Below are 27,049 nucleotides of genomic sequence, written 5' to 3'. Positions count from 1 at the left end.
GAACCACACACTTTGCTCTGGAAACTGCTGATTGCTACCCTTCCCTTGTCCACAATGCCTACCCACTACCCAAATGCCATTAGTTCCTCTCTCATTGGCATCCCACAGGCAGCTCCTGGCTGAGCCGAGGACTGTCTTCTTTAAGATGTTAATCCAGGTTGACATTATCTCCATTCATAAGGTGAAGGGTCTCCAACTCCTTCACCATTTTTTTCCAGGTTTTGGAGATAGGGTTCCATTATGTGGCTCAGGCTGGCCTCACTGATTTCAAGCAATCCTCTGCCTCGGTCCCCGGTAGCAGAGAGTACAGGTACAGCCATTTCATGGCTCTCCATTTTAAAATGTATTTCGTGCACCCACCCACTTGGTGCCCCGCTGTTCATCTCCATGCTCAAGCTCCTCCCAGCTAAGCAGAAATTACTGGAATTAAATGGGGCTGCAGGATAGTCTTGAATGCATTAAAATACTCCTTTCTCACTGGTCTGTCATGTGCACTGGTCAATTCCTTTTTGACTGCGTTCTTCAAGTAGCAGCTTCTATCCTGGCATCAATGGCAAGCAGAGCAAAGGCACAGTGACCCGGTGCTAACCCTGACCACTCCTCCTTAGCTAGCAAAGGTGTGCTGTGCCTTCCAAAGGTCCATGTGTCAGGTGTGTCGGTACTCACCAGTCAGCAATGCATCCAGTTATTAGGTAGCCAAAGATTAATCCAACCAGTAAGGAGAACTTAGCGACATGGACTTTCCAGGCATTATCACACACAAGATCCCACTAGAGAGGGGCAAACAGAAGATAAATCAGAGAGACGCATACACAGAACTAGTTGCACTCAATCGCAAGGACAATATAAAACCTGAAAGGGTCTTGGCACTGTCACTAGGGCCATATCACGTGTGCCGCAAAGAACATCATTGTGGGCCTGCTGAAAATCCAAAGGGAACTCTTAATCTGCCCACAAAGTGAAATGTGGTTCTTTAATCTAAACAGATTATCTATGTCTGTAAGAAGCGATGCATGAGATCTGGGGATGAGTGTGCACCTTCTGTCCCAACCACCACAGGAAACTGAGGGAGAGGAGAATGGCTAAAGAGACGGGTGACATCCTGGTGACCAGAAACCCTTTGCATTTCACAGAGTTGCTGGAATCCAGGTGATGGGACGGCTCAGGCAAATTTCTTATGAGGTGCTATAATAACACAAAGAAACGAAAGGCAAGACTTGCATTTCCGCTCCATTATACTCTCTAAACTCTAGTCTGGGGTGGGGGGAGTTAATAGTAAATGCTGGATTAAGAGCTTTATATAGTCTCTTTTTTCCCCCTTGTAAATTGCGTTTACACAAATTACACAACTAACTACACTGCTGGAGTCTCAGATTTAGTCTATTTTGTGCAGTTAAGTTTCACTACTTAAAAGGAAGAATGAAAATGATCCTCAGGGCTAGGGAGATGGCTCAGTCCAAAAAGAACCTGTCATATACATGTTGAACACTTGAGTTTGAATCTCCAAAATTGACAAAAGAACTGGGTATAATAATGTTCTCCTGTGAGCTCCTACAGCGAGATGGGAGATGGAGACAATGGAGTCCCTGGAAGTCTGTGAACCAGCTAGACTGGCATACATAGCGGTGAGCAACAAAGAGGCTCTGTCTCAAACCAAAGAGGTGAGGGCTGGCTCCTGAGGCTGTTCCCTGACCTTCACATGTGTTACAGCATGTATGCTTACTCACTCACAGACACACACTCATACATACACATCATTCATGCACACACAAAGGAAGAGAGAGAAAAAGATAGAGGGAGGGATGAAGGAAATGAGGGAGGGAAGATGGGGGAGAGAGAGATCTTTAATTATTATTTTATTTTATTATATTTTAATTATTATCTTTCCTGTTTGCCAAAGTGGAAAAGGTCTGAGGCATGCACGTGCATACAGACACACAGACACACACACAAACACACACACACACACACAGACACACACAGACACACACACACACACATGCGTGCGCGCGCGCGCGCACACGCACAGAGTTTACCTTTAGGTCAGAGGGGCAATCAAACGGGAGTGGGGGTGACTGGCAGCCTGTACCACCTGTTCTGGCTGTTTTGTGTTGCCATCCATTCTCAGTGGCAGAGAAGCCCTTCTTCCTGATGCTACAGCTTGGAGCTTTTGACCCCAGGTTAAAGGAGTACGAGGGTGGTGGGTTACTGATTCCAACTGGAGACATGCTCCACCATGGGGACAATTAAGAATGTTAGAACAAAGAGTGTGCTAGCGGCAGCCAACAAGGGTGAGGGGGTCAGGGGTGGAAGGTATGGGGCCGAAACAGGATCTAGATACTGTCTTCTTAGGCATCTCTAGCGTTGAGTGTCTGCCTATAGGGAGACCTAGAATGTAGTGCCTAGACTGATACCCCCAAGTCTGACCACTTCCAAAATTCTGGAGACCTCAATGGAGGCCAAGGATACAACAGCCACAGGTCACGGCTTTAGGGGAATTTGGAAGATGGTCTATATCAGCAGTTGCCAAGGAAACCCATCCTAGACAGAGAAGGAAGGGGTCATCTGTCACTGCTCTGACTTCTGCCCAGGACTCTTTGGGATATTTGCTCCTCCCATGCTCTGTGGCAGGATCCAGACTTAGAAGGCCTAACTTATTCCTTTACCTACTGAGCTGGCTCCAGGTGGTCTGAATCAAAACTTAGCAAGGAAGGCAAGAGGATCAAGCACAAGTCACACAAAGGCCAAGAAGGATGGTTTGGGGCTTGCTGTCTAGATGTATTCATGTGTCTGGGGAGGAGAGCTATTGACTGCTCAGAATGTCACTTCAGAGCAGGAATTCCTTAAAGGAGGTCTCAAAACCACAGGGGCTCCATTGCCTGGGAATAAGCCAGAAGCGCAGATTTGAGAAGCTCCACTCCCAGTGCTCTGAGTGAAAACTCCTGCAGGAAGGCTGTCCAGGTCAGCCTGACTGTCTTGGATTTGAGAACTTCCATAAGATCCTACCCTGCCTTCCCAAGCCACAGTGGAGCCAACCCATAGGCTTCCCCACCCCAGGCTTCAATCACCTCCCAAGAATAGGGAGAAGCTAACATTCCACAGAGATATCACTGCTGACTACACCTTTGTCCACTTGTAAGTGAAATGTGAAGCTCCAAGACAGCCAAAGTAGGTTTCTTGGAGACAGCCTAGGAAGTCAACATTCACTGATGTTTCTAGAACATTTGATAATAAATACCTTTCTAAGGCCAGAAGGGCAGACTTGGTCTTAAAACATGTCACAGCTTTGTCATAGGAATGTGGGTGCACTGTTTTCCCAGCTGCATGTAAACATTCTGAGAGAGGCAGCACCTGACTGGTTCAACCCCCAGCTACACGGCACCTGCGTAGACGTCAGCCTGATATACTCTTGGCAAGCACTAAGCTGGACAGACCAGGTTGCTCCCTGGGAGAAGCACACTGGCTGCTGTCTCTTTCATTCACCCTACTTTTAAACTCCTTTCACATCTCTACTAAGTCTCCTCATTGATGAGTTTACTCAAGGTTAAATGATGCAAAAGAGTGCATTACACTTATATTAAATGGCCGGGTGACGGGAGACTTTAATAAAAACATCCAGGGAAGTGAAGAAAATAGCCTGCAATTTGGCCAACTCAGTCACCTGAGCCAATTACTACACCCAGCCCAGGGCAGCCAGACCCAATTTAGTTACCACCTAATAAGTTGTTTGGGAGTCACCTCAAAGTGACCCCTATCAATTAACAATGCCAGAGTGGAAAATTATTAGAACATAGAGGGAGACTGAGCTACTCAGGCTGGCAGTAGGAGAGGAAGCCTGGTTGGCATTAATGAGCTCAGCCTCTATGGGGAATCACCCACCCTAGGGTGGCAGACCAGGGAATCCAGGGCAAGGCGGCTACCAGTGCTCCATGGCTTCCTCAGCTGGATACTTATCTTGAGTTAACAAGCACTGTGCCTAGGAGCACCCAGCAAGTTTAGCAAGATAGGGGTTATTCATGCTGGGATCCACCTACACCAACACCCTCACCATCCTGGAGGCACATTCCACTGAGCTCTTGGGGTGGGGTGGAGATGGGGGAGTTGGGGTGAGGGCGGGGGAAATCTACGAAGTTGGCTCCCGTGTTTAACTTCTACCAGAAAAATGTGCTGGGCACATGAAGTGTGCCCTCACACATTGTTATCTTTTAAAGAATCCACCAAAGAATTTCAGAAGTATGAGGAAGCTTTGCCATCCCCTGGCTCTCAAATTTGTTCTCGTTGCCGTAGATTACGCTGACAATAAGATTATGCTGATTAGTTAGACAGAAAGTTAAACTGAGACTTTAGGATTTAAATGCTCCATCAAAAAACCATCCAACTGGAGCAATGTTGTAAAAAGTCTAAGACCAGGACTTAATGATCTGGATTATTTCCCCCTCCATCAATCAATCACCAATACCAGCAGAACATCGGAAACCTTTTAAATATGCAACCCGAATGTCTACCCATGTTAACTACAGCTATAGCCACCCTAATTTCTAGGGGTGAGGGAGATGTTACCTGGACACACAAGATAGCAGGACCCTCCTCCTGGTGGGCATTCCTGTAATGTGTGCAGCAGGCTAAAAACACCCCTTCTAGGACCTTACAGAGCTTTCAAACGTGATTTAGGGCGAGCTAACCAGGGGGGCGCACAACAAGTAACTCTCCACGCTATCCAGCTCTCATCTCTGGCCTGACTTGATCTGAAAAAGAACCAGTTGGTGGAGTGGTTCAGGGAATTCAGCTCTGCTGGACGACAGACCTGGCGGGAATCTAACCTTGGGGCCTACAGCTCTGATGGTGGCTTTACCAAGAGTGTGAGTTGAGTCAGTAGCTGGGACAGTGACTTCCTAATTTCTAGACTACCAACTGAAATACGGGGCAGGCTGGGTATAAAGTGCTGTGCTGAGAATCTTCCTGGAGCCAGAGCCTGTAGCTGTTCTAAACTTAAGAGGCACCTTTGCCCGGCATTTAACCACTGTCTCCTGCAAGACTTACAGCAGTGCCTCGTATTTGCAAATTGCGCCCCTTCCTTGACTGAATGTCCTTGAAAAAAGAGTTCCCAAGGATGATGTGGGTGAAACCCCCACTCTCCGGCAGCAATACAGCCTGGCATTAACTTTACCTCCAGGAAACCCATTCCCTAGAGAACAATGGGAACAGCCCTCTAATGAAGCAAGTTAACACTCCATCAGCAGGTTTAACAGGGTCATAAAAGCTTCAAGCCACAGCCCATTTCACCAGCCCTCTCTTGCCTTCTTTGCCACCAACCTCATTTCAGAAGCATCCTACAATACCACAGGGAACTCTGGCCTCAGACTTAAGGGCAAGACAAATGATTTCATTCTATTTATTAGTTGCTATGTGTTCTGCTCAAAAAATTAATTAAAAAAACTTAAGAGAGGGAAAATATGGTAGGTTGCTTTTGTACTTATAGATTTTATGGGCAGCCTACAAGAAACAGAAGTTGTATCATTTTTAAGGCAATTATCAAATTTCTCGACTTGTTAGAATGGAGAATTGTCAAAAGGACGCTAATTGCATTTCTAAAAAAGATGGAAAATGGGACATGGGGAAAACGTTCTCAGTAAAAAGGAATTCCCTAATAAAATGTGTAAGAGGAATCTTTGAAAAGCTGGAAGAAGATAGGTTACTTATCTGATTGTGGAAATCAAATATCTGTGTTAAAAACTAATGGGAGAAAATTACCTAAAGAAATGAGAGGAAGGGGCTAGAGAGATGGCTCAGTGGATACAAGCTCTTGCTGATCTTACAGAGGACCTGGGTTCAGTTCCTGGCACCCACATGGCAGCTCATAACCATCTGTAACTTCTGTTTCAGAGGATCTGTTGCCCTCTTCTGACCTCTATAGGCACCCGACATGCATGTGGTACACACATACATACATACATACATACATACATCACATACATAATACATACATACAGGTAAACATGAAATAAAAATACATAAATCTTTTTTCAAAAACTAATAGATGTTTTTAGTTTGTTACTACATTACTAACTTTAATTAGTTTAAATTTCTATACATCAAAAAAATCATAAATAAAATTATAGATATTCACATTTATAAAACTATATTCACAGATCTCACAGTTATTTTTCTATTGTTTTATTTTCTTAGCATATAGACTAACATGATGTATGTGGATACACAGACAATTTACAAAATATGGAATATAAATGAGTTAGAACATACCCAGGAAATATTTGACCTGTTAATGAAAATCTAGTGTGTATATATATTTTTTCCTAAAGATGAGAGACAAAGAAGTGCAGATTTATACAAGGCACGGCAGCAGGCACCCCCTCTCTGGAAGAAGTTTGACAACACATAACTCATTACTTTAAGTAGTATCTACCCTTTGGCCCAGCAAACCTCACCTTGGGTAACTTTTTTCCCAAAGAAAATTTCAGCGATGCCCACAGAGATTCTCTAGGCAATGACATCACCAGTTGTAATTTATAAGATACGAGTTCCTGAGGAAAGGTCACAGGGAACCAATGTGGCCAGTAAAAATTCTGCTTTCAAAAACTAATGACTAACAGAAACTTTCATTATGGATTACAGTGTCACCATGCAAAGAAGTGAGGACAAAAGCTGGTGTCCAACAGGGGAAAGGAGGCATTCTGAAACATCAGTCTCCCCAACCCACACATACACACACACACACACACCCACACACACACACACACACACAGAAGATTTAAAAAAAAGTTGTGAGACTACAATAAAAACTGAGTTTTTATTTTCTACCCCATACTATTCTTGCAGTTCCTGAACTTACTACAATTAGCTGTCAGCTATAACATGGTGATAAGGGTAAGAGGGTAAGACAAAACTCATTAAGAAAATAAATAAATAAAAGAGTACGTATTCCTTTCAGCTTTTAGGGGATATAAATTTTCATACAATCTAAAAAACTAGAGGCTAAGGATATAGTTTTGTGGGTAGAGTGCTTGCCTTGCATGCACTAGGCTGTAGGCTCTCTCCCGTCGTGGCAGAAAATTCGGTGTCCTGGGCATGTCTGTCATTTGAGATGCCGTCAGTGGAATCAGAAGCCCAAGGTCATCCTCATCTATGCATGGGGTTTTAGAGCAGCCCAGGATACATGAGACCCTATGCTAGTCAACCAGTAAATGAACAAATGATATGTTTAGAAGAGTTTTTAAAACAGAATTGGATGCAGTGTAACATGCCTGAAGCCTCAGCCACCTAATGACTGAAAGACATACTGTGAACCCAAGCGTTCAAGGCTAGCCTAGGGTAACTCATCACACTGCTGGTTCAAAGCAAGCAAACGTCATACAAAGAAGCTCTGCAGCAGGTCATGGTGGTGTTTGCCTTGAATCCCTACGTGTGGGAGGCACAGCAAATGAATCTCTGTGAGTTCCAGGCCAGCCAGGGCAACCTTGGCTCAAGATGCATGGGTAGGGAGCTGGAAAGACACCTCAGCTGTTAAGAGCTGGCTGCCATTTTAGAGGACCCAGGTTCAACTCCCAGCACCCACATGGCAGTTCCAATAATGTGTAACCTCTAGTTCCAGGGGCTCTGTTATCCTCCTCTGGACTTCACATGCACCACACACATACGAGGTACACAGAGATTCATTTATTCAGGCAAAACGCTCATACATAGAAAATAAATAATTATTTTTTCTTGTAAAAGAAGCAGCTTGCAACAACTTTCATAGCCTGAAGTCAAGCTATGAAGTTTACTTTTGTGGGTTTCTCTTGTGTTTTTGTTTTGTTTTGGTTTTAAATGAATGAATGTAAGTTGTCCCTAAGATCTCTTAGGGAGGAGTTCCTCATGTAAGCTTGTTACCACCAGACCACTAGGTTTTGCCAACCACTGTATCAACTGCCTGCTCATTGCCCGAGCATAGTCAGTTAAGATAGAAGGAAATCTTTCAGGGCAATGCTACGAAGAAGGCAAAATGGCTTCAAATTCCAATGACTTACATAGAACAAAATACCCAACTAGGTTGCAGGAATCTAGAGAAATATGGGGTCATTGCTTTTCCTCTCCAAACTAGCATTTTGTAGCCTCCCAGGAACCAGTGTGTTATACGATATGGATGTGCTTTATGCTACTTTTAAGCTAGAGACAACAGGAATTGTAAGAGCATACCCTCATATACATACGTGCACACAGTAGAAGCACACATACACATGCAAAGATGAGTCACATATGGACAAAAGAAACAGTCTCCAGAAGCCAGACTGAAGGAGTGTGTGAACTACAATTAGCTTCTCGGAAACAGGCAGCCAAAGCCACTGTTTTTAGTATTTCTATTCTAGAAGTATATGGAGTCTTTTTTTTCTTAAAAGACTTCATCAAAATTCAAGATATACTGCCTAATTTGAAAAACCTCAAACTCTCTGCATTCTCGCCTCTAAGCTCATGCTCCAGTTTCAGGAGGCCTGTTGTCAACAGTAGCCAACACAAGTGCCAATTAGAGTTGGCGTGCTTGTGAGCTTCCTTAAATGACATCATCAACATCCTTGCCAGGTACTCTGGGGAATTTTTTTTTAAAGTTTTGTCTATGGTTTTTGTTAATTGCGATTGCAATTGCTCTTCGTCTTTATTTCCCCCCTTTAACCTACTGCAAACAAAACAAAATGAAACAAACAAAAAAACTAACTAGAGCTTGTTGGAAGAAACTAGAAAAAAAATGACTTATAAGCTTGTTTGAGCTAAAGGGAGGATGCACCTAGCCTAGAAACTTTGCACTCCAGTTTGTTTTTGTTTTTGTTTTGTTTGTTTGTTTTGTTTTCTTTGCAGGAAACCCACACCAAAGCCACGGCAGCATGAAAGCTACTTAGGGCTTTTAAACATCCCATGACCATTTTTATAGCTAACAGTGTGATTTTCAATTCATCCAATCCTAGACAACACTTCATCTCCTTTCCTAAACAGCATTCTTGGGGCTGGCTTCCCTGCTTTGACAGCAGCTCTCTGGGGCAGAAGGGCACACTGTGATGCTTCATGGACCGAAGCTGGACTTCCTCCGTTTTCACCAAACTGGATCATTTTTTTGCAGGGCTAGAGATGAGAACTGTGTTCCAGCACGGTTTATGGGGAAACAGAAGCAGCATCGCCTGGCTGTCCTCGCACATCAGCTGATGTGGAACTGTTTCTGGAAAAACTGATACAGGGAGTCACTTAATCCTTTCTCCCTTTTCTTTAAGGAAGCTCCACATGGTAGCTCTAAGCAGAGTTCCATACTGTGGAAGAGTCTTATTCTCTTGAGAGAAACCTCTGTGTCATTTGGGGGAAGTTCAGTCAATATTCGCAAGGCAGCAGAAACTGATAATAAGCAATGCCTTCTATTAACTGAACTTTTGAGAAATCTTGCCCTGATCTGCAACTGTATATTTCATTAATGATCATCACCTGTGAGAAAGGAAGGGTGTTGAGAGCCAATTGTATAAAGAGATACGAGAATGAGGGGAGGGAAGAACTCAACTCCACAGAGCTTTGAGTGTCAAGACACCCTTCATATTCTCAGCAAAATCAAGAGGTGCACATTAATTTATTCCAAGTAATAAACACTGTCACTTGAGAAACCTCCAACTTTTGTCCCGAATAGCTCCGAGGGCCTCTCCTAGTGTCACACAGTAATGAACAAACTTGGTCTGTTACATCAATGTTTAAGCACACCCACTCACTCATTCAGGAGAAGAGGCAAGTGTGGGAAACTTCAGACTGAGATCAGAAAGCCCTCAGACTGGTCAGCCATTCTGAGGACTTAAGAAGGAGAAGGCTGGCCAAACACAGTTCTGTGAAGTTCTCTCCATAGCCCACACACCATTCCACAAGCCTGAACGCCAGCTCCTGTTAGGACTGAGCCACACTCTGGACCTCCCCAGCCCTCTAAAGCCTCAGGACCCTTCACGGAACTGCTCTCCTGTAAACCACCCCACTCTGTCTGTCCTGACATGCCTGGCTCAGCATCTGTGTGAAAGAATAAGACAGCTCTCCCCACCAGAGGCTGGGGCATGGCTCAGTGGCAGAATGCTTTTCAGTGTGCTAGACTCTGGGTTCCCTTCTCAGCACCATAAAACAAACCCTCCAGTCAAAACCTGTGCTCACCACATTCAGCCACAGTAGGCTAGACCTTCCCAACGGCTTATCCATTTTTTCTGTCAGTGAGTGGATGGCACCTTTGCAAGCAGAAGACTAAGAGAGAGGTGTGGGTTACAAATGCAGAAATAAATACATTCTACATTCACATCAGAGCAATCATCTCAGCTAAAGGTCTCCCTCCTAGGCTAGATCAAGACCCCTTTTCTGTGTTCCTAGAACATTCTGCGTTCATGGTAAGTACCCAGATGATGGAATTATACTGTAACTGCCTGTCCTTTTACAGGGGAAGACTGTAACTGCTAGTCCTTTTACTAGCTCCGGAGCTGGAAAGCTATAGCCTACGGGCACACTACACTTCTGCACCTGTCTTTGTGAATAGTTTTGTTAGCAGACTCACCAGCCTTTACCTATATGTTAACAATGCCTGTGTATACATTGCAGTAGCGGGTTCCTGCAGCATCCCTTTATGCCTGAAAATAAAAAAACAGTTGACTATCTGATCTTTATAGCATCACCGTCAAAACTCAAGTTTGGATGTCTTTGTGACTGTTTCTGAAACTTTTAACCCAGAATGTGGATGGCACCACCCCATGTGTTGTGGGGGGTCGCAGACTGAAAACAAAACAAAACAAAACAAACAGACAAAAACCCCAAACAACCAAAATGGAGACCATGAGCTTAGCATCATACGCATCTCTCTTTCTATTTCCTAACTGTGGGTGCTGTCGTGACCAGTCACTTCATGCTCCCGCCGTAACAGACCACAACCTCCAACGTAAGCATCAATAAACCCTTCCTCCCTGGCATTGCTTCTTGTCAGTATTTTGTCCCCGAAGTAGAAAAGTAACCAATGAAAACGTGTCTTTTTCCTTTTTGTGGCTGGGTTTCCACATGTGGCCCACTCAGGCCTCTAACTCCAGTTTGTCACAGTCTTCTGCATTCCAGGTGTGAGGCACCATTTTGTCTTATTCCTCTATGCTTACTAATTAGGCTAAGGACTTGGAATGAGGGGGAAGGCGGGGCACTGCGCTGGAGGACTCCTACTCCCAAAAATCAGAAGGCTCCTCACGTGTGGGTGCCGTGTTTGCTGAGCCACGATGTTTATATCCTTACTCCTTTGTTTCTTCAAGATCTCTTCAAACATATCTTATTCAAATAATATATGATAGTATGCAAAATTTATGCCAGACGTAGTTTTGAAATGTTGTACTCGGTTTACTATGAGTAGCTTTCCCCCCAGGGGAAGACATTATTGTTTTATTATTAAAATTGATAGAGAGATAGGTGCATGGAACTTTTATTTTTAAAAATAAAGAATTCCTCTTTAAAAGGACAAATGTATTTCATAGGTTAAGCGTCCTTCTGAGGCCCTGTGCCAGCTGCTTTGACCAGGCTGTTCCTCACTCATCCCCACAGACCTGATTCACAGGCACCGTGATCCATGGGGGTGGAGAACGGTGCTTTACGGGACTATCAGCAGTATAGCAGGGACTCGTGGTGGCAGCACAGATTTTTGAGTCTGATGGACAGGTATCTCCAATCTAGTTCTGCCTGATGACGGCTGTGTGGAGGTCAAGGAATCGACCCTTGTGCAAGCTGTTTCAACATCCTTGTGTGGGAGGCACAGGCTTTACAATACACAGTGGCTGTGAGGGTCTAGAGCAATGCTGGAGGCAGAGCCCGGGCAGTGACTGGCACAAGCTGACGCTTTCTGTTGTTTTGTCGGCCTGCTGAGCTTCCAAAAAGGTTTCTACCCATTGAGTTACACTGCACTGGTCCGAGTATGGGCTGCTTTACTATTCTACAGCATGCCACAAAGCCAGCACCGGGTAGAAGGGAGGCGAGGTGAGGATAGAAAAGGGGTGTGAGGACCAAGTGTGCCCCAGCTGCAGTGTTACATAGCAGTTTCCACATTTTTTCAGTCCTCCTGGATCAGGACCACGATGCCCTTCGCTTTGACCTTCCTAAAAGTAACCTAGGCATTGCAACCCAGCTCTCCTCAACACTTCCTGCAATCAGCCCTTAAATACACCGTCTCTCTGACCTTGAGTAAAAAGGACCAAGATGGCTCTTCAAAGCTCATGTCAGACTCCAGTGGGTGCTGAGTTTCCCTCCTGGAATGATTAATCTCCTGTAAACGCTCTGAAGAATTGGCAGTGTGACAGCCAGAGGTGACCAAGCAGTCTGGCTCCTCCTGGTCTGGCCTGGGTTCAGCTGGGGCTCAACCCTTCAGACACAGCCTGTGGGTCCAGAGAGGCAAAGATGTGGCTGCACTCCATGCAGGCACTGGTGAGAAAGGGCCCCGGCCACGTGGGTCCCTCTGGCACCTCTGGGGACAAGATAACTAAGAAACGGTTGTCCACAATGTCTTTTTAAATCAAAGTGGAAAGCAACTGCAAGCTGAAGGTGGGAAGAGTGCCGAAGGGCAAGGCTGGCTGCCAGGCATCAGCTCTCTGGGGTCAGAGGGATGGGCACAGGCTGGGGGAACTGAGTATGCTGAAGAAAACTCAGACCTTGGCAGAGAGTCCTTATAAGCCAAGGTTGTTACGAAGTTGCCCACTCGTGGCCTTCACCATAATCTTGCAACCTTGACTCTCGGTAGGCTTCAGCCCCCCTCCGGCCTGCTTCAAATGTTGAAGTTTGTAATGGGTCTGGAATGAGCGGCTCCAGAGGGTTCTTCTGTTGGCACTGGGGCTGGGATTCTAGTGACAGGCTGTGAGATAGCTAGCTGTGACAACATGGTGTTTGTGGCATGGCTGAACTTAGCGAATCAAGACACTGAAGTTCCTTCACAACCCTTCCAGAGTAAGGTTCTCTGTGCCCCTGATTAGTCAACAGAGTGTAGCCCTGCCAAAGCATGGCAGGGGACAATCAGGCTGGCCCGTGCAGCATTCCTCCAAATCAAATCAGAATCAAAAGACAAGATGAACAGATAAACCGAATGATTGATGGGGCTCATAAAAAAATGGCTCAGTAAAAGCATAAAGGCCCTTACTGTAAGAACCTGTTGATCTGAATTCAATCCAAAGAACCCATATAAAGGTAAAAGGACAGAACTATTCTGCCTCTGCAGGTGTGCACATGTGCACACACATAACATTATTTACACACACACACATTCTCACACACACATATACCATGTATATACATCGTTCAGTATCTCTCTCTTAAACACACACAAATAATAATAATAATAATAATAATAACAATAATAATAATATAATAATAATAGTATAATAGTAGTAGTAGTAGTAGTAGTAGTAGTAGCAGCAGCAGCAGCAGCAGCAGCAGTAATAATAATTTTCAAAGTGAATGGTCCATGAAGGAACCGGTTTTATTCATAGTCACTGCTACGTTAGCGGATGACATGTTTGCTGGAGGTATCAATCCCCAGAGGCAGCATAGGTGGTCACCTAAGAAATCAGGCTAAGAATGGAGCTTATATTTAAAACCCTAGCTCACTCTGCAGCATCAGAATACAAAACAAAAACAAACAAACAAAAACAAAAAATAGTGGAGGGAGGGATCAATTGCTAAATAATTTTTAGAAATGTACAATTGAAGAAAGTTAAGCTGGTCTTTCGGCGGCAGCCATTTTCCGGTAACTCATCAAAATGAGCAACACGAAGGGAAAAAAAGAGAAGGGGCACTCGGTAGGTGTTCTTAATTGTTCTAGGACACATGGAGTCGTTCCTTTGGCCACATACATGCGAATCCACAAGACGGGTGATATTGTAGACATCAAGGGAATGAGCATCGTTTATAAAGGAACACTCAATAAATGTTACCACAGCAAAACCAGAAGAGTCTAAAATGTCACCCAGCAGGCCACGGGCATCATTGTAAACAAGCAAGTTAAGCACAAGATTCTAGCCAAGAGGATCATTGTGTGGACTGAGCACATCAGACACTTGAAGAGCAGACAGCTTCCTGAAGTGGATGAAGGAGGAGAAAGAAGGAAGCCAAAGAGAAGGGCACCTGGGTCCAGCTGAAGCACCAGCCTGTGCCACCCGGAGAAGCACACTTTGTGAGAACTAACAGAAAAGAGTCTGAGCTGTGGGAGCCCATTCTATACAGATTCATAGCCTAATGGACAAAAGGAAATAATGAACCTACTGCAAAGTGGAAAAAAAGGAAAAGGAAAGGAAAGGAAGAGAGGGAGGGAGGGAGGGAGGGAGGGAGGGAGGGAGGGGGAGAGAGAGAGCAGGGCTTTCTCAGCAGTCTGAAATATCAACATAAATCCTAGACCAGGATTCACGCTCTGTGTGACACATTTTCCAAACTTACTTGGAAACTCTCTCCCCTTCAGGCACTTTCGATGACAGACAGTTGGACTGTAGAACAGGAGAGTTGCTTACATGTATTTTCTGCTTTCCTTCCATGACCTAATGCTGTCTATAAACAGAATGCAAATCAAAACACATGGAAATGCTACCCTTATGCTGAGGTGCAACCATCCTGTGGTCCCTGACATCCATCTGAGGGGAAAGAAGTGGGGTTGGTGTGTGTTGAAGCATGCTCATACTAAGCAGCTTTGTGCCTTACCTCAGAGAAAATACAAATGGTATTTCTGGCTTCTCAGGAGGTCCTTAGTACAAACTGGTTAGGACATGGGCAAATATTAAATGCCCTTAGGATGTGACCTGCAAAAGGTCAGTCACAGCTGAAAGCAGTCAACTGTGAAAAGTCTACCTTCTGAAAAAGTCTAACTGCTTGGAAGACACGTGTACCCCTCTGACAGGACATCCATTTAGCTAGTCAAGGTTCAGTGGTGACTCCATGCTGTGTGGACAATTTCTTACATGACTTTAGCCTCTCCAAACTCACCTTGCTATACCAAAACAAAGCAGGGTGGCACAGAGTGCTACATGCTTGTATGTCTGGAGTACTGGTCTTAATAGCAAAAGTGCCCATCCCTGGAATCATGGGTAAAGTGTGCTCTACACATGAGATCTAATTTCATTCAGCAGGAAAAGGGAAGGAGAACTTGATGCGAGCTCCAACACAGGGGACCCCGGGACCCCGAGTACACTGTGCTTAGAGTAGTTAGCCGTCTCAAGACACACACTCTAGGATTTGACTTATGCAAGGTCCCTAGAGGACCCAAATGGGTAAAAGCAAAGCATGTGAGGGGTGGACAGGGCTAGATAGAGACACAGGAAGTTGAAGGGTGAAGCTGAAGGCTCAATTGGAGAGATGAAAGGCCCTGGAGGTACAGAGTGGCAATTTCTACATAATGTGAATGTACTTCATGCCAGTGAACCACACATTTAAAAACAGCTAAGATGAAGAAAAAGTTTCATTATCTATATCAAATACAGATGCACAGTCAAAGCCTTTGCAGACAGCCCTGGAGCAGCCCCTGCCCTAAAGCCTGTATCCAGTCTTGTTTGCCACCTTCCAGAGAAATGTTTGAGATCTAGCCCATAAAATACAGTATCTTTTGCCAGGCCACCAGAAAGTCGTTTGCTGGCTGCAAGAGTCCTTTGGCCCCAAGCTTGCCCATGGATGACATAATCGACGAGCCCTGCCCAACAGAGTACGCAACCTATCCCACTCGCATGCTTACCCTCTGCACCCAGCCTCGCACAACACCCAAGACAGGCTATCTTAGATCTCAGACTCTGCCCTCACATCAACAGCTTTTCTCCCGCTGCTGTTGCCTAGGGCCAGAGTTCAGGTGGCCCTGCCAGGAGTCAACAGCACATGGAAGGGTTAAGAAATGGGAAGCAGTTGAGATAAAGATAAGAAGGAGGAGAGCCACACGTGTGCTGGACACTGAGCCAGAAAGAATGGGGACAATACAGGGGCAGGTCCTTGGGTAGCCTCTCGCACACATGCACATATGGTGTTAGAGTTGAACCTTTATCACGGGTAGCATTCAGAGGTTATTAAAATCCAGCTTCAAGCAAAGGGTAATTCAGTGGTGGAGCATGTGCTTAGCATGTACAAGGTCTTGGGCTTATTTCTCATTACCAAAAGACTTCCAATTTACTTTGGGCTTTTGATACATACTGTTAACTACTTAAATATCTAGGAGTTGGTGTGGTGGCATATGCCTTTAATTATAGAATTTGGGAAGCAGGAGCAGGAAGATCTCGGTGAGTTCAAGGCCAGCCTAGTCTACACGTCCTATCCCAGCCAGGACTATACAGTAAGTAATATCCTATCTGAAACAAGCAAGCAAGCAAACAAACAAACACCCTAATCAAGCATATCAGTCTGAGGACAAGCCTTTCAGAATATGCCACCTGAATGGACTTGAAGCTTATAAGCTATTGCACAGTCTCTGATGAACAGGTATGAGACAGGAGAAAGACAGAAAACAATAGGATCAGTTCTAGAGACCAGTCGTCCCTTTACTTGATTAGCTAAGGTTAGTTGCCCCAGTGTTTTAAATTTGGAAGGTAGGGCTAGAAAGGAAATTCTAAACTAGAAGACATTTAAGGAGATCTAGGAAGTATCCTCAGTTGAGATGTCAAATAGCCTGGGAACAAATTGAATCAGAGGAAGAAGGCCCTGAGGTGAGGGTGGGGTGCAGAATGGCCTGATATGTCTAGGACGAAGGGGCCATTGGCTAGAATTGATCTCAGTTACGTGTCCTGGCCCATCATCCATCCTGTGTTAAGATTGAAAGCTAATTTTCTAGCAAGGGCTATAAAGATGGTTGTTGCTTGCTTCTCTTGGAGAGGTTCTAGCAACCATGACAGGCAGCTTATAACTGCCTGTTACTCCAGGTCCAAGGGACCCAAGCCCCTCTTCTGACCTCCAAGGTCAGCCAACCTTACATGTACACATCTTAATACATATAAATACAAATACATACAAATATACACAATTAAAAATAAAATACATTTTTAAAGATAATTGAAGGGAAACTGGAATACCTATGCAAGGTTATTATTCAGACTTAGTTTCCTTATCTGAGATTCTTGGGACCAGAAATTCTCCAAGTTTGGGATTTTCTGTTACCTTCTGAAATATCTACACTCATATATTAGAAGAGACTCAATGCTAAGAACACAATTCATTATGTCTCATAGATACAGTGCATGAAAGGCTTGAAGGGAATACTCTGTGTAACATTTTTCATAATTTTATGCCTGAAACAGTTCAATGCTCTAGAATTTTCTACTTGTCTCACTATGTTGCCACTAAAAATGTTTCAGGTCTTGGAACATTTTGTATTTAAATTTATGGACTCTGTATTTTTGAATTAGGGATTCTCAACCTGAAGCAGGTGACTGCATGATTAAGTTAAGAGGTCTACTATAGGGCTGGAGAGGTGGCTCAGTGGTTAAGAGCTCTGACTGTTCTTTCAGAGGTCCTGAGTTCAATTCCCAGCAACCACATGGTGGCTCACAACCATCTGTAATGAGATCGGATGCCCTCTTCTGGTGTTTCTGGAGACAGCTACAGTGTATGCATGTACATAAAATAAATAAACAAATAAATCTTTAAAAAAAAAAAAGAGGTCTACTATAAAGTCCCCACAGAAAGGACTGGGATTAGAGGCCCATCAAATGCACACCCTGCAGAAGGCCTCCTTCCACATCCCATCCATCACTGCAGAAAACCCCCATGAGGCTGCATGAACAGCGCCTTTTCCACTTTGGGCAGGAGGTTCCAGTCTTGAGCAATGTGTCATGTCTGCTCAGTGAGCAGTTGGTGGCCCAGGTGTGAACTCAGCCCTTCTGCACTGGGCTCAGTGTCCCTTGTCTACCTCTGCGCCAGGCATCAGTGGGTACACACCTGCCTCTCTGCAACTCGAACCTCAGCCTGTGTTCAACATGCTCAAGGCCCTGGGCATGACTCACATCCCAAAAGAAGGCAAAGTGAATTGTCTTCTTTTGCTCCTTTGGCAGAGGTTGCTATTGTTGGAAATACCCCCCCCCCCCCAATCACTGATTCCAATTTGGGAAGAAGACCAAATTCCTGGTCCTCCTCCCCCAAGTACCCTCACTTCCATGTTGCTAGCAGGGCTGCTCTTTGGTCACCTTGAACCTACGGAAGGCAGAACTTGCAGTAGGTCCCTTATCTCTCTTTTCTCTTGAGCACCATCATTTCACTAGCCACTAGGCTGAGGAGAGCATCATTTAGAGTATTTGGAGACTCCACCTCTGAATGCTGATCTTATTGGAAGAGCAACCTTAGTTGCTTAACCTGCTCTGTAAGGAGCACAGCCCCAGTAAAGGTGACATGCTTACACAAGCCAAACAAGCTTGACGCTCACACTGGCTCAAACATCAGAGCAGCATGAACATCCGGCACAACAGCCTTGATTCTTGGATATTCCGGTCCAAATGGGACGCCCCCTACCCTCACTGCTCTCTTCAAGGATATTGGGTAGGAGAGGAACTCAGAAGGCAGTTGGCGGGGCTGGGGATTTAGCTCAGTGGTAGAGCGCTTACCTAGGAAGTGCAAGGCCCTGGGTTCGGTCCCCAGCTCCGAAAAAAAGAACCAAAAAAAAAAAAAAAAAAAAAAAAAAAAAAGAAGAAGGCAGTTGGCCAGGGAGTACTTCCTTGGTTCCTCTTGAACTTAGTAAAAGGGTTCTTATAGGGGAGGTTTTATTAACAAAGAAGTCAAGAAGTCTAGTCCTTTGCTCAGCAGAACTGCCCTACAAACAGGCTATGTAATCTCTAGCCCTTTGCATTCTATACAGGGCTGCATGAGAGTAGGCGTGGGTTGTCTGGGGGGTTTGCCTAAGGGTTTTTCAGCCCCCAGTGCAATTTTCACAGAGCGGAGGATGGAGAGGCTATGAAGAGGAGGGCTGCCTCTCTCACATGCCACTGACACAGGATGAAACTCAACCCAATCAGCTAATAAGTCATCCTGAGGTCACACAGAGCAGCTGCCTGGCAGCATCACTTCTAGATGTGGCTTTTCCCTACGCGCAGAACAGCATCAGGTCTCAGGGCCTCTCCCTCAGCCTTGGGATCACAACTGTTGGGGGGCCAAGGACCCACACCTCTTGGGGGTGACATTCTCCTCCCCCACAGGTCCTTTTCATCACTTCAATGTCCTCTGAAGAGACAAAGAAGGAAGTTTGCCTGACTCACAAACAAGTCCTGGTATTACATAGCTGACCCAATTCTGCCAATCAACTTGTACCTATTAGGACTGAAGAATAAGAGGACTAATAGACATGAGGAGGGGAAAGATGAATAGGATGAGGATTCCAATATTCAGAGAAGTCTATGGGGCTGGACAACCAAATGCACAGCAGCATGTGAGGAGAAATGCACAGTATGGAAGACGTGTGTACTAGGGCGGACAAACCATCAGAGGCCCGTACTCTTGGTTCAGCAATGTTAAAATGAAACAAACAGATAAAAGAGCATGGCCTTTCAGGAAACCTGAAGGGGGCCTGTGAGCTGGGAAATAGGGGATTTAAGGGAAGGGGTATATAGAGCATATGTGATATGAAAGTGAAAGCGGGAATACTAGTAATGAAAGGTTTGAGTAGGGATGCCAGTAGAGACAAGAAGATGGGGAAAGGGGTATGAGGGAGAGTCAACCACAACTCAGGGTCTACAGAAACTCCATCAGAAACCTGCTCTACAAGATCATCAGAAAACATAACAATAAAATCTTGTTCGAAAGAAGATACCCTGTGTGGATGGATTAAAAACTGTTCCCAGAAGCCATCCGTTATCAAATGAAAATCCACAAGACTTTCTATGAGTTGTTGGTAAGGGGCGGCCCCCTACTGCTGAGGACACCCTATACTTTAGCTACGAGATATAGAGAAATCAAACTGGAACTGAGCTAGGCGGCTTTCTTCCTGCTAACCAGCTTTCATAGTGCCAGAAGTGTTATACAGGCTACTAGGTAGAAATATCTTCAATAATAATACTCAGTTGTGAACTCTGTGAGTTACAATGCCAACCTGTCAGGTAGAATATACCCACTGATACAATAGAAGCATGACTGTAGAAGGGTAAATAATAGTTTTCCAATTGGACCTTAAGCTGCAGGTATTGTGAGCCTGCTCAAGAGTCTCTGGTTGGAAAGATCACCAGCCTTAGTAGGGAAGCTATTGTTGTTTTTCTTGATGGATATGTTGTGACTATCAAATTGCCCTCTAAATATTTATGTTTAGGCTTGTAGGTTAATGTTACTGTCAACTCTGGTAAAAGAAGCTTCATTCGCACTGAGTAGCAACCACTGCAGTGACTCATAACCAGTCAGGGTGCTGAGAATGAGTGACTGTTGAGTGTTCAGCCCTAAACATCGCCACCATCCCCACCCCCTCCCCGCAAGACTCAGGGAACATCACAGAAGAGGGGGCAGAAAGAATTAAAGAGCAAGAAGAGGGGTGGAGTGCTCTGGAACTGACTCTGGGCTTGACATGATTCCTGCACTCATGAGTTCACAGCAGCTATAATTACCAGAACAAGATTGAGTGTGGCAGCTTGACATTCCCTGACGGAGGAGGCAAGGGCTTATAAGATCCCACTACTGTCTGAGGATCTATAGGCATCTAACAGTTGCTAGAAGAGAGAAGAGGTGTTTTCTTCAGTGGTGTACAACTGGTAAGTTGCCCACTCTCTTGGAAATAACCCCTGACCTGTGTTCATGTAAGCAACTCTAGTAAAATTAATTGGCTCCCCCAAACCAAACAGACAAACAAACTAAAAAGCACAGAAATAGAAGAGAGACAAGGGAATTGGGAGGGCAGTGTTGGGAAGAAAAGTGGGAGCATCAGGGATCAGGGAAGACAAGACAGGGTAATGGTGCATGATTATGATCAAAATACATTCTATATACAAACAACAACGTCATAATAAAAGTCATTATTACACATCACTAATGTATGCAGATAAAATGTAAAATAAACATACTTTTAAAGAGTAATGGAGTGTGTGTATGTACATATGTGTGTGCATGTGTGTGTACATGTGTGTGCATGTCTAGATGAGAATCCATTTTGCAGAAGATGTACTGCTTGTGCAGAAGAAGAATGGTGAGTCTCCTTTATCGGGGAAGAAGGAGCTGCAGGGCCTCCAGTGGGAGACTGAGACAACAAATAGGGCTAAGCTTTATTTATACATTTTCTACATGGACATGCCTAGGGCAAAGTTTAATTTGTAAACAAGGTATAATGAGACATTAATAACAATTTGGAATAAAATAGAACTGTAACAATGTTACAATAGAAGTTATCTAAAACCTTTTTAAGTTGCCTCTCCACCAAATGCAAGCTTTTATCCTGTCATTGTTCTGAGTAATAGTTTAATAACTGCCAACACTGTATTTATCTTGCACGAGACACAGTAACTAAACTAGAGATGATTTGAATTGTACAAGAAAACGGGTATAAGTTCTGGGCAAACATGGGCATTTTTCAGAAGGGATTTGAGCATCTTTGGACTCTGCTGTGCTCAGGAGTCCTAGAAGTGATGTCCAGCAAACAGTGAGGAATGTTCACACCATTCAACAGCAAACAGAAACAATTAGTAATGCATGCAGAGACATGGGACGACTCTCAAACATGATGCCAGTACCAAGTCTACAGACTACCTAACCTCACGAATAGAACCCTGTGGGAGAGGCAAGATGAAGCAGTGATTGGAGTGCATTGAAAGCAGTGGTTGCTGAAGGAGAAGGCTGGCTGGAGATGGGACTGAAAACTCAACCAACTACACTAGCATTCCCTGTGTTATCCTTGTCTCAAGCTTCCCTCTACCCAGACCCATTTACTTGCCCCAGTTCCACTCACCAGGTTTCCTAATCTCCAAGACACTTGTCTTTTTTCTGTCACTAGCTGCTGCTAACACAGTGTTGTGTGCATTTGTAGCTGCTCAGTAAAGATCTGAGTAGCACATGGCATTCTGGATTGTGTGGTCTTTCAAGACTGCATATATTTTAAGTTGAGAGATGAGCTATTGTGTTTGCTAAATAAGTTCAAAGAGATCAAGAAGGAAGGATTTCTATGTATTATCCCCTAACTTTAGATAGGGAGAAATGCCCTTGAAGATTTTAAACCTTATTTAGTGTGATAAATTATGGGTCTTTAAAGTTTCTGCTGACTCTCTGACTTAGATTGGAAAAGGGTCCCTCAAAGACCCATGTTAAAGACCTGGTTCAACTCTGTGGTGTTACTAAGAGACAGGCCTTGAAGAGGATATAAGGACTCCAGCTCCTTCTTTTCTTCTGGCCTTGTTCCATGCCTCATGAGGAGGGCATCTTCCTCTATCATGCACTCCAGCATGATACACTGCCCAGAAGCAAGGGGCTGACTATGGTAGGAGTCCTCCAATAGGATGAGTGAAAACACATGTTTCTTCTTAAGTTGATTAGCTTGCAGTTTCTGACTCACTAATGGAAGGCCGATGGACATACCTTGGCCTGTTAAATGTGATTCATTTTGGCTTCCCCCAAAAGCTACTTTTGAAAACAGGATTCATCACCAGAGCTGGAGTCCTGCCTTCTTCATCACCCCTCTCTTGGCCACTTATCTAAGATTCTGCTTAAGAGGAACTGAAGTTATAAATAGAACCAGAAGGCGAGTGAGAAATCAGTTACATAGATAAGAATCTTGTTTGACTTCTCAGAAAATTATTAAAAATAAATCCTCGATAAAAATGAAGTCATAATTTAAACAAAGAAATTACCCAACATGGATCATTAGGTGAAGGTTCACCATGCAGTAAAGCCGCAGAGACCACCAAACTGTAGCCTGACCCCTATAAAAAACACATCCCTTTTTGCACGCCATCTGCGTCCACTGGGTTCACCTAGATGAGGATCCATTCTGGTGGCTGACAGCTAGACTGATGTCCCATCCCAGTACATAGCCAGCCCCACTGTCCACAGCCTCTGACTGGCTTTGCTAGCAACACCAAGAATGCCAAGCACACTCAGAAAAGGATACAATACTCAGTCAAAGGACGATCAAGTGGAGTGGGCAGACAGTCCAGCAGGCAGCTAAGGAGGGGTAGATCCTGCAGGGAGTTTGGGCCTGAGGCTCCTGAATGATGTGTGTAGGAGCCAATAGACATTAGTCTTGGTTAACAGCTGGCATTATGTTAGAACACAGTTCAAGAATGGAGTCATTTGAGACAAATTCTGAGTGATAGTGAAAAAACCCCAAGAAGCAAGGCAAGAGTCCTGTGGGTGACCTTTTTTTTTTTTTCAAATAACTTGGGTTTTCTTGGAAAGTGTTTTCATGCTCCTCTGAGGTGTAGCAGATAGGAGTAAATTTACTTCAGATTAGTCCTTACAATTGGATTTTGTTTATATGTCACTATAGAAAAAACAAACAAAAACCCCCCATGTTTTTGTCACATGCAGCTTATCCACCACATGTGGCTTAGCCCTGCGATTGGACATTTTACTCATGTGACTCTTCTTAATACTCAGTATAACTGTGGGCTTTTCCACCCATGTCCCAATCCCCGAAATAATGACTCTGAGTTTTAGTTATTTATGAATAAATGCCTATGCCACAAACTTTGGCTCATTCCTGCTGGCTTATAATTCATTTATTTTATTCTATGAGTGGACATGGCTGGCTACCTCTCTTCAGTTTCATGCTTCTGTCTCCTCAGAGTTCCTTGCCAAGGGTGATTCCTTCCCATGCCTGACTCTATCCTAGAGTTCCTCTCTCCCTACCAGAACTCCCACCTCTTATTTCCCGTCTCGGCTAACAGGCCATCAGCCTTTTATTGACAGATGATGATTCCACACAGTACTCAAGAGAGTCTCTCTAAGACTCAGACTATAAATTGTCTGATACTCTGAATAAAGTTGGCTATCTCAAGAGACAGGTCCTACCATCTCTAGAGTGTGGTGCCCAACCCCAACTGATACGATACGATACATACATGTTTGAAGAGGTGACAAGTGTGTGTTCATCCACCCTTGGCCCAAATAAGAGGTTAATTTGCTAGGATCACTGAGGCTTACTGCCTGGCACTGCAGAAGGAAGTGGGACCCCGTCTATTACTGAGCAAAGCTCACCAATGCTACTGAGTAGCTCTGGGCACCAATATTCCATGTCTGTGTACCTTGAGAAACCTCTCTTTTTCTGCTGCTTGAAACACCAGGGAACCACCTCCCAGGAATTAATTATGGAGAGTGTTTGTCTGAATTAGAGACATTTTGTATACAAATACTATTTATTTTCAAATAAATGTTTCCTTTTCTGGTAATCCTTAGTCTAAGAGGAAGAGCAACGCACCATCTTTCAAGAGGTTCTGGATGTGGTTCCCAACTGCATTCTAAATACTTATCCTTATGCCCACAGAGAAGAGGTCCTTACCTTTCATCAAAGAAACATATCTTTGCAACAGAGGAACATCATTACAGAAAATCACAACCAATCAAAATGTAGAGAACAAGAAGTTGTGGTGCCCAACCCTAACCTAGATACATCTAGGTGTGACAAGCAAATAAAGAGAATAAATGTCTCTGGGGGGAAATCATCCCACACAGAACCACACAGGGAGCATCTTTAAACCACAGATGCCTCTGGGATTTCCCAAAGCTTTCTAATAAGCCTAAGTGCTCTGGACCGACCCTCCCGACTCAGGCAACTGTTCTTTCCAAGATGACAACACCAGTCAGACCCCAGCCTGGCATGCCTTCAAATATCTAGTGACTTCTTAAGACAAGCAGAACTTCCTTTGATCATTAACGGTTCCATGAATTCGTACTTGGGGTTGAGATAGCCTATGTGTGGGTTATGCTAGAATTAAATCATGTGACTTCACTCAGATGGGAGCCATTTCCCCTTACTGACTTCATTACTGGCGTCATTCAGCATGTCTACGAGCTGAGGATATATACATTGGCCAACGCCACAGGGCAGAGGATGGGAGTGCTGGAGTATGGAAGCAGGAAGAACTGAAGAAGGTGAGGGGATAGCATAGAGGGATAGGTTCTAGCTTACAAAGACACAGTATTACTGTTTCGGAAACAGATTAGCAGCCAGGGCCCAGGTTTGGGTGGGGACAGAAGCAAAAAAGCCAGCCAGAGACTGTAAAAGTCCAGTCAGCAGCGAGAGCTGCTCAGCTACAATGTGGGCACCCAGTGCTGAGATTAGAGGCTAAAGAGAAGATACAACCACAGGCCCCCAAGACAGCCTCATCCAGTAATGGGTCTAGAGTTTCCAGAAACATCCTTACTGCCCATCTTACCCATTCAGGGCTGCCCTATGCAGGTCTGTGCTGGTACTCCATGGTTGTGCTGCAAATGTACCCCCTGCACCTGTATGTTTAAGCTGTAATCCTGTAGGTGGGCCCAGATGCAGTAAGACTGGTGCCTTTTCAAGAGGAGGGGCTGGAGGAGCGACTCAGTGGTAGGGTACAGGCTTGGTATGCTGGAGGCTCTACATTCTATCCCAGTACAGAAAAAGAAGATGAGGACAGGGACACACAGGGGTTAGATGGTAAGGAGAAGGCAGGAAAGGGAACCACTTGCCAGTGGAGGTGTGTATCAGAAGACCCACTCCCTTTTTGCCTTCATCTGCGTATATCTCAGCAGGCACAACTGAGGAAATGCATGGCTCCTGTTTTAAGGTGCCTGGCCTCTGCTGTTTGTTATGGCAACTATATGAGCTAACCCAGGGAGGCCAACTGGATCCTCTTGGCAGTCCTGTGAGATCTGTCATTTAGCTAGCCTAATAGTCATCTGCAGCAGCAGAGACTATACAGTGGCCAGTGGGTACACTGTACCACACAGCCATCTCCCAGGGCTGCATGCATGCACAAGAAAAAGATAACACGTAGGCAAGGACTTATCCATATTGTAAGACAGGAGCTTGGTGAGGGCTCTTCAAAAGGTAGAGAGTAATGTGAACGTGTGACAAGGACAGCATCAGTGGGGCTGTGCCCAGAATCCTGGCATAGATAGGAGCCTGAGGCTAGCATGAGGCTGACTTCTCTCCTCTGGGTCTCCCCGTGTTATAAAATCACCCTCTTCTGTCCTTTTCCTGTTTACAAATTTCAGAGACTCATAGTTTACTGCAGGAGGGGGAACTGAGCTCCAACTTAGGGACAAACTCCAGGGCCAAGGTGGGTGGAGTCCCACGTCTGCATCCAGGCTGGGACCTTCCCCACCCTGTGCACGTCCCCTCTCAACTATCACCAGCTCCTTGGCAGAGGAAGGTCCAATCCACCTCTATTCTCTACTAAAACACAAATCTTCCTGGGCCTTCCTGCTTCCTTCAGCCCTCTTGAACTCTTCTGGGCTCCTACGCTTCAGTCTGTTCTCCTACCTGGGCACCACACCCATGCTCCCAGCTGTGCCTACCTCTGCACCTCTAACCCTTAGTTCCTGGCCGCACGCTGTATCTGGATCTGCATGTTACAGATACCTCTGCATAAATTCCTTCTCCGGGTCCATGTCATCATCTATGCCACCTGCCTGTGATGATAATCCAGAGACAAAGCCCAGGCCTTCAAAGGACCAGAAAAGTGGCTCTAACAGGAAGATGGGAGGAGCTGCAATAGGTGTCTTCAGGAGACACGCTCAAGTTCACAGCCATGCTGTTTGTGTTATAAAGGGAGGGGGCAACCCAGGTGTCAACCATGGATGAAAGTCTAAACATAATAGGTATATTCACAGCAGGATCTACCTTAAGAAAGATTCTGACACATGCTACAACACAGAATAACCTTGGAGACATCTGCAGCCGCATATGACAGTTGCAAGGGGACAGATAATAATCTCCGTTTACATGAAATACCTAGAATGGTCAGAATCCTAATAGAAAAAGAAAGGATGGTGACCACTGGGATCTGGGGGGTGGGGGCTGAAGAATGCAAAATGACTGTTTAAATAGGGACTAAGCTATAGTAACTAAGATGAAAGAAATAGACCCAGTAAGGCTATGCAAGCATGTGAGTAAACATGCCACACACTTAACATGGTCATACTCAACATACTTAAG

General features: G+C 44.8%; 1 protein-coding gene across 6 annotated transcripts in view; it reads right to left on the bottom strand.

Annotated features, from left to right (window-relative positions):
* The window catches only part of Slc22a23 (solute carrier family 22, member 23), a 164,944-nt gene that overhangs the window by 124,326 nt on the left and 13,569 nt on the right, over positions 1-27,049 (bottom strand). For 4 of the 6 annotated variants that reach the window (XR_015640961.1, XR_015640962.1, NM_022624.1 and 1 more), the window contains 1 exon segment: positions 667-770. The exons of the other annotated variants lie outside the window; for them this stretch is intronic. Coding sequence is in view for 2 of the 4 variants with exons in the window: in NM_022624.1 (NP_072146.1) it covers positions 667-770 (104 nt within the window). In the remaining 2 variants the exon portion in view is untranslated. 6 annotated transcript variants of the gene reach the window in all.

The sequence above is a fragment of the Rattus norvegicus genome, chromosome 17 (genome assembly GCF_021556685.1).
Source record: "Rattus norvegicus strain SHRSP/BbbUtx chromosome 17, alternate assembly SHRSP_T2T, whole genome shotgun sequence".
Classification (NCBI taxonomy): domain Eukaryota; kingdom Metazoa; phylum Chordata; class Mammalia; order Rodentia; family Muridae; genus Rattus; species Rattus norvegicus.
Note: the sequence above shows the minus strand (reverse complement) of the source record. Positions and strands in the feature narration are given on the sequence as shown.